Genomic DNA, 9670 nt, shown 5'->3' with positions numbered 1-9670 from the left:
CACCACGGCCCTAAAGCATTAATTACCCAAACCCCATGCAAACCCAGTATTGCCATGGCAACCTGCAGCCCCACAGAAGGCTGTTTGTCTCCTCCTTGACCTTTCGGGAGATGTGTATCTTGCTCAAGCCCCCTTCTCTAATCCGGTTTTTAAAATATAATATTATGCTACTGGAAGGGATCAGACCTTTAATCTGATTGTGTGTGCATGTGTGTTTGTGCATGGGTGGGGGGAGCCTGCATCGGCAGCACCAGGCAGCGAGACAAAGGAGAGCAGAGCCCTGTGCCCTGCTGGGCTGCAAGTGAGCACCTGGGGGGGATTACAGCCTTCTGTACAGATGGGGAAATCCTCCACGTGGCCCTTTGCAATCCCCTCAGTGGGGCTCCTGCCTGCAGGGCTGTGCTGGAGTGGAGCTGTAGGGGTGATGCTCTCCCACCCGTTTCATTTTTCCTTCCAGGGAGCCTCGGTGCTGGTCTTGTGCTGCCTTAATGCTTGCCAGGACGAGCAGCCAGGTTTCAGGTGCTGCTGTCCACTGGTATCTCTGGTTTTGCATTTTACTATCCTGCAGACTGGATTGCGTTCCCTGCAAGGGAAGGGTCTTCAGTCCCGTGCTGACTGCATGCACTGCAGCTCTGTTCTGTGCACATCAAGGTTGCAGTGAGTGAGTCTGCTCCCAGGGCTGTCGCCATCCCTGGGGGTGCTCAGGAGCTGTGGGGATGTGACACAGAGGCTCACTGTGACGTGGGTCGGCGTTGGATATGGGGATCTTGGTGGTCTTTTCCAGCCTGAATGGGTCTGTGATTGTGTGGTTCTGTGGTTAAGGTTGGAAGAGACCATTGAGATCACCAAGTCCAGCCATGAAGGCGAGGATACGAGCACAAATTACCAGCAATCAGGGTGAGCAGGACGGAGCAATCAGGGCCCAGCTGGCCAGAGGGAGCTGCCCTAGGACCAGCATTGGTCAGCTGGGTGATAGGACCAGGTGTGGGCCAGCCCTGCCCAGGTGCTGCTCATTGTGCATCAGTGCTGGTGGTTGGTGCAGCACTGGGCAGTGTGCAGTTGGCTTTTGGCAGAGGTGAGTGCTGGGGGGAATTTTTCCAGGAGCTGCTTTTTGTTGAGAAATACCGTTTTTGGGGGGGTTTTATGGCAAGTGGAGCTGGTGGTGTAGGACTGGTGGTAGTGGGGATGGATTGGTATAAGGGCAGAACTGAGCTGGGAGGATGCTCTGCCAGCTGCAGAGGGACAGAGGGGGCACCTGGAGAACTGAGATTCAGTTCCAAGTTAAACTTCCTCAAGGTTGGCTTCTTTTAGATTGTTACTTAATTTTTTTTAAAAGACATTGGGATGAAAGCAGTCAGTTGGGCTTTGCTCATTGGAGGTCTAAGAGGATTGCTGGTGAAAATGCTGCAAGTTTTCCATCTTGAGCAGGCAGGGGATGGCAGAGTGAGCTCCCAGCACACACGAGTGCTGCAGAGCTGCTCCTGGGGATGGTGCAATGTGCTAAAAGCTGCCTGATCCTACGTGCTCTGCTCTGTGTGCCTTTTCCCTCAATGTCACCTCCGTGTCAGCTTTGTCTTCTGCAGAGCCATTGGGCAAAGGTGCATTTTTTGGGATGGCCATCAGCCCTGCTTGGGTGTGGGTCAGGACTTCGGTGTCCCTGCCAGCGTTGGGGTGTTGATAAATGTGATGGGACACCTCCTAAAAACATAGGTGGCTTTGGGGGATAAAAACTTAAGATTTGATGCAGTTTCCTTCCCCGTAGAAGGCAGCTGCATTTCAGTGTAGGCAGAAGCCCATTCCTTCCATAGGAAGGAGTAGGTTGGTGTGTTCACCTGTGAGAGGTGCTCGTTGGGATGCAGGATGCTCTGCCATTGCAAAGATGTCACAGTCTTATTTTTCTCTCGCCCTGCACTCCTCTCCTCCACCCCTTCCCGAGCGTTGTGCTGATGGCAGCGTTTATCTGCATTTGTCCTCTGTCCCTGACATCCAGTTATTGATTGGCATGATTAAAAAGAACTGATAATCACTTCACATTAATCCCCTAAATGACTTAAGACGCCAAAACATTTGCATAATGCATCTTAAAGGTGGCAGCTAAAAGAGGATAAGACCCAAAAGTGCTTGGCAAAGGAGAAACGGGCTTCCCACTCACCTGTGGGCTCGCTTAAGTCATGAGCCTCCTGCTTGCATAAGGAGGAATCCGTGCGGGTTTAGCGGAGGAAGAAGCACCGGGTGCTCAGCAGCTTTGGGATTTGAGCATCCCTGAGGATGCTGGGGGGAGCAGCAGGTTGGAGAGCCGCTCCTGTCTGCCGCACCCTGTGAAAATCTGGAGCCAGACGCCCGCGGAAAGTACCTCTGTCTAGAAAGACTTTCTGCCCTAAACTTATCTGATTAGCCGGCAGCTAGACGACAGATTAGCCCCCGCTTGTGCACCGGGGCTGCAGATCTGGTGCTGAGAGTGGGCTGGGGGGGGGAAAGGGGGGATCAGAAGGGGATATTTAAGGGCAGGCGGGAGCTGGGTGAGTGCAGACCATGCACCCTGCGTGCAGTCCCGCTGCTCCCAGGTGAGGCCATCTCCTGCAGAGTGGGAGCAGTGGCCATGTGCTGTGTGTGGCAGCACCGGGCGGGCACGCTTGGCACGTGAGTAGGGCTGGGGGGCTGCACTCCCCCGTGGGCATCTTCCTGCAGGGAGATGGGTGAGGTGCAGCTCCCTGCTGGGAAGGTGGAGGGTGAGCATTGGAGGGGAAGGGGAGGCTCGCAGCTCTTCCGTTTATGGAGGAGTGTTTTGCAAGAGCTTGGCTGCAGTGAATGTCTTTCTGAGTTTGGGTCCTTCTCCATAGGGGGAAGCCAAAACTGTTTGGACCCAGCCCGCTCCTCAGCATTCTGATGCAAGGAGAGGAGCAGATAGTGCTCCAAGGGCTCTGTAGATTGAGCTGTGCCATGTGCTCTGAGTGCTGCACGTGTGCAGATCCGCGGTGGGCTTCTCTCTGAACAGAAGAGCGGTTTCCAAGCAAACAGCCGTGCGTTCCAGCAGCGCCGGAATGGAAAATCTTACTTCTTGAGGATAGAAGGGGATGGCAGCTGATAGAAAACTATCAGTTCTCTCCGTTCAAGTTTCCTATGCTCGCTGGGACGGAGCTCCAGTTCAGTTTTTCCATCCACGCGGCCCACGCACCTTGTGTGTATCTGGCACAGCTGACAGCTGGCGGCCGCTCAGCCCTTTACGGGAAGCATTTTGCTCTCCCAAACCAGGGGGGGTGATCTGGGAATGGATCCCAAGGAGAACCCCCCTCCCCCCATCCCCCCTCCCCCTAGGTTGGGGTGAACCTGAGCTGCTCACGCAGGCGTCCGCACGCGAAAATCAATTACGTGGCGGCAAATAGGATTTCCTTAACTTGGTGCTTTTCTGCTCTGTTGCAGCCGTGATAACGACCTCTCCACTATCATCTCCAACCTGCATCAGAGCCGCCAGCTCGTTATGCCAGAGACCCAGAGCCGCTGTGAATTCAAGAGGAACAGCGTGGATGTTGGCTTGGGAGCTGCAGGTAAGCGGCCGGAGCCGGTCCTGCTCCTTCACCCCCAAATTTGTGCGTTCCTTGCGACAGCTCTGTTCTGTTTTCCCGTGGCTCTTTGTTGTTCAGAGCGAGCTGTGCGAGGTTTCGTGGTGTTCTGGATGGCAGTGAACGTGGAAGGGAATTGTCGGGGATGTGAAGTGCTGCAGTGTTTGGAGATCTCAGCCCTGCGTTATCCTCACGTCCAGCGGTCTGTGTTAAACTGCTGCAAAGCAGCTCGTGCCAGCAAAGTGCAACGTCCCCGGGGTTAGCATCAAGTGAAGCAGAAAGGCCTTGCAGAGAGCGTGGCTTGATTTGTAATTTCATTAATCAGAGGCTTCCCTGCTTCTCCTCCTGCACGAGGCTCCCTCCTGGCTGGGGCTGCACGGGGGGTTGTGCCGTCCGCAGAGCAGCCCCAGCAGCTCCCCCTCCTTGCTGGCACAGCTGAATCTCCTTTTCCCCTTCATTACACAGCTCTGGGAGGCAAACTGGCCGGGGAGATAAGTTGTTCCTTGTGACCTGCCTCGTGTCTGGGTGTCTCGGCTGACCTCGTGTGTTAAAATGGTCTTTAACGTTGCTTGCTTCACAGGGGCACGGCCGGCCCTTATCAGTGCTGCTGAAATTCTGAGATCCTTAACATGCCAGAAATGCAAAGCGTACTTCTCGCTAAGCAGCAGCAGCAAAGATGAGAGGCAGAGGTCCTCATTTGTACCCGCTGGAATTGGTTGTGTGAGGTTCTCCCATCGCAGGAGAAGGATGAAGTGCATAACTGAGGCAACGAGGACGGCAGTGTGAACTGGAATGATGCTCACACCATTTCTGGTTTGCACGTAGGGCAGGGTGAGGAGCCTAATGTGGGTGCACTTGGCTCTTGGGCTGAGCAGAGGGCAGTGCAAACGGAGGAGGTTTGTTTATTGCAGGGTCCATGGGGCCAAGAAGAGGATCGAAGTCGGCAGGGTTGGTTGGTTGATGATGAATTCTGTGAGAGCTGCTTGATTTATGGTTGAGACCATGATTGGAGGCAGTGCTGTAGTTCTGAACAGCGTGGACTGGGAAAGCAGAATTATTGCTGGGACTTGAATGCTCTTTGCAATGTAGAAAGGGACTGAAACCGCTGGGAACGAATGGCATTTGTTAGTTCTGGGCTCTGCAGTGTAGGGCTCGAGCATCTGCAGAAGTCTGGATGAGCAAAGCTGAGAGCTGCAGGGCCTGGAAAATGCATTTATAATCAGAAATGAGCGGGGTGTTCTTGCTGCTGCAGAGTGCTCAGGGGGGACAGGTGATGGTTGTGCTCCTGCTGCACACCTTGTGCTGCTCTGAGCGTGGTTGTAGAGGTGCATGAGAACAGCCAGGGCATGGAGAGGCAAATCAGCCCAAGGTAGGGCAGGCAGAGCTCTGCTTCCTGCCTCGTCTTTCCTGGCTTCTTTGCTAGACCTCTGTTTGTGCAGATTGGGGATGTAGAGCAAGGGCACTTAGCTCTCTTCTCTGCTGCTCCCCTTTGATTAAAATGATACCCAGCTCCTCTTTGGACATCAGGCTTGTGTCTGCATTGGGCTTCCATCCATCTCCTCCTGCTCTGCCCTGAAACTGGCTCTTATTTTAAATACAAATAGGTGATTATCATTTAAAATTGAAGCTCTTTAGCAGAGATGCTGAAAGTAAGCCTAGTCCTGGGTGGAGAGACCTGGAGGTGAGCTGTGATGATTGGGTGATGCCCACAGCCCCCAGGCTCACTTGAGATGGAGGGATGCTCCCCCCTCTCTTGTCCCCATGGGTTTTCTGCTCTGTCCTTCCCTTCTGGTGCTCACTAAATGGCAGTCGTGTTGGGGATATAATATGCCAAATGGAGGAGGAAAGGAAAAGTACCTCGGAGGGGGGTCTTAATTGAGAGAAGCACCCTGGAATGGGTGCCTTCCGACTCTGGGTGTTCTGTGGTTCTCTCTCTTCTCTCCCCAAGGTGATTTGTTCCTCTGTTTTAACACTCCTGTCACACCTTTCCACTCAATGCTTTGCCAGTGGGGCGAAGGAGGAGAAGTTTTGGGAGGGAACGGAGGCAGATTAGCATTTAAAAATGGGTCTGGGGGCTTTGAGGACTTGTGGCTGGTGTAGCTGCCTGCCTCCCCTTCCTCGGGGCTGCTTTAAGGCACCAACCTGGAGCTTTCATCTGCAAGGGAGGGGAGAGGAAAGGTTGGGCCCGGCGATGTTGTGGCTAATGGTAAGAGACAGCATCCCAGCGAGTGGCTGCGTGTCATAATGAGCTGGGATGCAGCCGTGTTTTCATTTAACAAAGCAAAACAACAGCAGCCAAGCTGCCTCTGTTGAATTGTTGCCTTAAATTGAGCAGAAAATCGTCACCAAATGGACAGCTGGGAGCTGGATGCCCGGGCACCTTGGCTTGCAGGAAGCCCGCTGCTCGCCTAGGCAGTGGAGGGTCTGTGCTGTGCCACTTGTCTGGAGGGTTGTCTGCCCTTTGTGCTTTCTTCAGGTTCCTGTTTATTTCTTCTGAAGCCCAGCAGGAGGCACCCAGCATCCTTCGGAGGTGAAGGTCCTGGGAGATGAAGCCAAAATGGCAAAACCCAGCGTGGAAATGCCTGGTTTTCCCTTTTGCTGTGCCCTGCAGGTGCAGCTGCAGCATAGCTTTGGGCAGGGGCACCTTTATGCAGGGTCACAGCGATAGGCTTCACCACAGCAGCCCGAACAGCTGTATATAATCAGCAACTTTTCCTCCCTTTCCTTGCAGCTCTGGGAAGAGTGAGATGATCCTGCTTCCAAAAATAACCTCCTCTGCTTCCACCTCCTCTCCCAGGTGTCTTACAGGCAGCTGAAAACAAACTGTCAGCACGGTGGCATCTCCCTGGTGCTGTGTGTGTGTGTGCATAGGGTTGTGTCGGTTCCTACGCATCGAATCCACTCCCATGTCCTCCTGTTGGCTCTTCCCAGCCTCCCTCCATCCCCGGGCTCCTCAGCAGAGGGCACTTGGATGGCTTTTCCCCCTGGCAGCCGAGAGCCCCTTCCTTGGAGCCAATCAATGGAAACCTTCCCACCCCAGTGGGGCTTGGCAAACGTAGGATCAATAAGTTATTAGCACCATTCTGTCAGCTGTAATGTGGAGATTGATCGGGGCCGGGGCTCCTGCACGCTGCCTGGCACTTCCTCAGCCTGATAAAGATGACAGATTAAGGGAATAAGAAAAAGGAATTAAGGAGTCTGGCTGTCAGAGCTGTCACGGGCTGCAGCGGCGCGGGGCTTTGCAGGGGTTGGATGAGAGCAGTTGGACATTTAAATGGTGCTGAGGGCACAGCACTGCAAAGCCAGCAGGTCCCCAGCACGCCTGGACCTCCAGCCCTGCCTCCTTCCATGCATCTCTTCCAAAAAGCAAAAGGGGGGATTCACAAGTTAGCAATTGCTAAACAGCCTCTCTGCAGCATATAAAATGAATCCAGATCTCTCTCTTAAGTGCAGTATATCCTCTCTGTGAGTGTTTTCCATACTATGAATATTTACCACCTTTTTATGGCACGGTGCACGCCGTAAAAGGGAATTTTGCAGGGAGCTGGGAGACCTGGGGGATATCAGTGTGCCTTCCCTATTAACCAGCCCCATTCCAGACGGGTCAGAGGAGGGCTCGACCCTGCTTCCTTCCTTGGGAAGGGAAATACTGGAGCAGGTTTTGGGGCTGGGCATGGGGAGGTGGGAAGGAGAGGGATGCTGCCTGCGTGGTGGGAGGAGAGGCAGATGGCCAGTGAGAGCTGAGAAGGGGGATCCAACCTAGGGATGGATGGAGGATGTGCTGCACGGTGGGAATCCTGCTGCTTTCTGCTTGAGACGGTGACACGGGTCTGCGCTGTGTGACACAAGGCTCTGAGAGTGACAACTTCAAACAGCAGCCAACAAATGGATGTGGGGAGAGAACGGAGCGTGGGGAGAACGCGGTGCGGTAGTGCAGAGTTGAAGCCTGCTGCTGCCATGTCCTCAGGGCCGTCCAGCTGACCTGCTGCTGGAGGATGCTGCCTTTGTTTTGCTGCTAAGTGGCAGAAACCCTTTGCTCCCCTTTGCCTGGCCCTCCAGTCATTCCCATTTCCATTCTCCTTGCCCTCTGTTAAAGGACAGCCCGCTCTTCCCATGACCTCGCGCTGCGCTCTGCCTTTGTTCCATTGATCCCTGCTGGCAAGGGCTGGGACTGGCTTGCTGCTCCTCCTGCCTGGCCCCTCATCCCATGGCTGCTGCTGAGGGCAGCCCAGGGCTCTGATAGTGGTGGGGAAGGACGTCCCTTGTGTCCCTGCAGAGCTGTCATTCACGTTGTGCTGAGGGATTGGAGAGAACTGAGCCTATGGAGCTGCTGCCAAAGCATCGTGGTGTGGTTCTGGGAATTGTCATCTCCTGGGGTTGGGTTTGATGATGCTCTGTGGGGAAGCCTAGAGCTGAGTTTCCAGCCTGCCCAGCTGCCTTAGGCTCTCAAATCCTGTTGTCAGAGCACAGTGACTGGAAAAAATGCATTTTCATTTCTCAGTCTGCATGGGGGTGGGCAACGTCACCTACCCTGCCCTGATAGCAGCGCAGTCCTGCTGATGACATCCTTCCCAATTGGGCTGTTGTGGAAGGCAGGAGGCAAAATTGGAAAGAAAAAAGGAAAAACCCACATGGGTTTGTTGCCTGCTGGCCAGGCTGAGAGAAGTTATTTCAAGGGTAAACTGAGGCAGGAGGACTGATGGGATGTGGATGGCAGCCAAGGCTGACTCGTGGCTCCACACCTGGGATGTGAACTCTGGCCAACTCCATCCTTCCGTCTGTTCTCCCGTTACTGCTGTTTTACGGCAATTATTGGGGCTCTGCTGCCAGCTCGGTGCTGTCTGTGCTAGCAGGTGGGTGGTGCAGGGGGCAGCCCGTGCTGCTGGAAGCCAGGAGATGCCACTTGTAGCTGTGCAGAGCTGGGGATGCTCCTGGGCTGCAGCGTGGTGCTCAGTGCCAGGGGAAGTGCAGCACCAGAGCAGCACCTGGGCCCACCCGGGGACTCTGAGCACGAAGGCCACTTGGCTGGGCTCGCAGTGTCACCTGGAATCTACTTGCCCATAAATAGCACCGTGGGGCTGTGTAACCTTCCCTAACGAGTGCACGCTGCAAACTGCAGCAGCGTTGCTTGCAGGTGCTCTGTGCGCTGGCTCGGATGCTGCTTGTTTGTGAGCTCTCCTCCCGAAGATGCTGCATCTTTAACAAGCCCTTGATAGATGAGGATTTGATGCTCGCAGTGACAAACAGCTTCTTCCTTCCTGCCCATATGCAACATCATGCTTTCAGTTTCCCCAGCGTTATTATGGGAGGCTATCGATTCGGAATCCGTTTGGGGATGCTGTAATTGTGTATTGGGTATTTGGTTCGTGGGGCTGCGCTAATGCAAAGGGCTCGAGCGTTTCCGAAGGGAAAGATTGCAGAGGACCTTGAGGTTTTGAAGAGGAGAGAGAGGGAGGGAGGAGGGGGAAGAGAGAGAGGGAGGGAGAGAGAGAGAGACACGGTGGTGGTGGGAAGACTCGCGGAGCTGTTGTGCTTTTGGCGTGTTGTTTTTTTTCCTCCCCGGTCGCTTTGCGTCGGGGCATGAAAGGAGTGGAAGCACCGGGGGGACAAAAGGCAGCAGAACAAACGATGAAACTCAGTAAGGAAACGAGGCGGGTTGGGGATTTATGGCTGGAGAGCGTGGCATTGATCAGAGCTCCAGCAGTCATTACGCGCTTTGGGGCTGCGTGATTAGGAAAGCAGAGCGCGGCTCTCGGGATGATGATTTTTCTTACTTTAGGGTTTGGGTGGTTTTTTTTTGTTTTTTTTGGGAGGGGTGTTTTTTCTTTTTCCTTTGCCTGTAGTACATGAGAGCGTGCGTTGGAGAGCAGCAGAGCCCCCCCCCCCCAGCTGCTTCTGCACGGGGCAGCCTCTGACACCCAGCTCTCATCTCTCCTAGATGACATTTTAGGCAAGAGAAGAGTATGCTCTCCCAACAGCAGCAGTGAGTGCCCGTTAGAGAGCAAGAAAGCCCGAAGTGAGTCCCCAAAGGGTAAGTGCCACCTCCCTCCGCCCCTTTCTTCTCCTTTCTTAACTTAATTGAGATGGGGGGGGGCTTTATCTCATCGTGG

At 54.3% G+C, this 9670-nt stretch overlaps 1 protein-coding gene across 1 annotated transcript; it reads left to right on the top strand.

The window, feature by feature from the left end:
• The first annotated feature begins 734 nt into the window (after positions 1-734).
• On the top strand, positions 735-9638 carry LOC104914128 (sterile alpha motif domain-containing protein 11-like). The gene is made up of 3 exons (XM_019622390.2): positions 735-1075; positions 3421-3545; positions 9499-9638. Exons 1-3 carry the CDS (start codon positions 858-860, stop codon positions 9636-9638), a joined length of 483 nt encoding a protein of 160 aa, XP_019477935.1. The 5' UTR covers positions 735-857.
• The last annotated feature ends 32 nt before the right edge of the window (positions 9639-9670 follow it).

The sequence above is a fragment of the Meleagris gallopavo genome, chromosome 23, assembly GCF_000146605.3.
Source record: "Meleagris gallopavo isolate NT-WF06-2002-E0010 breed Aviagen turkey brand Nicholas breeding stock chromosome 23, Turkey_5.1, whole genome shotgun sequence".
In the NCBI taxonomy this organism is placed as follows: domain Eukaryota; kingdom Metazoa; phylum Chordata; class Aves; order Galliformes; family Phasianidae; genus Meleagris; species Meleagris gallopavo.
Note: the sequence above shows the minus strand (reverse complement) of the source record. Positions and strands in the feature narration are given on the sequence as shown.

Coding starts and splice junctions, on each gene's coding strand:
- LOC104914128 (XM_019622390.2), top strand. CDS start 858: ATGAAGGCGAGGATACGAGCACAAATTACCAGCAATCAGGGTGAGCAG. Junction 1,076..3,420: donor GCAGTTGGCTTTTGGCAGAG/GTGAGTGCTGGG, acceptor GCTCTGTTGCAG/CCGTGATAACGACCTCTCCA. Junction 3,546..9,498: donor TGTTGGCTTGGGAGCTGCAG/GTAAGCGGCCGG, acceptor CATCTCTCCTAG/ATGACATTTTAGGCAAGAGA.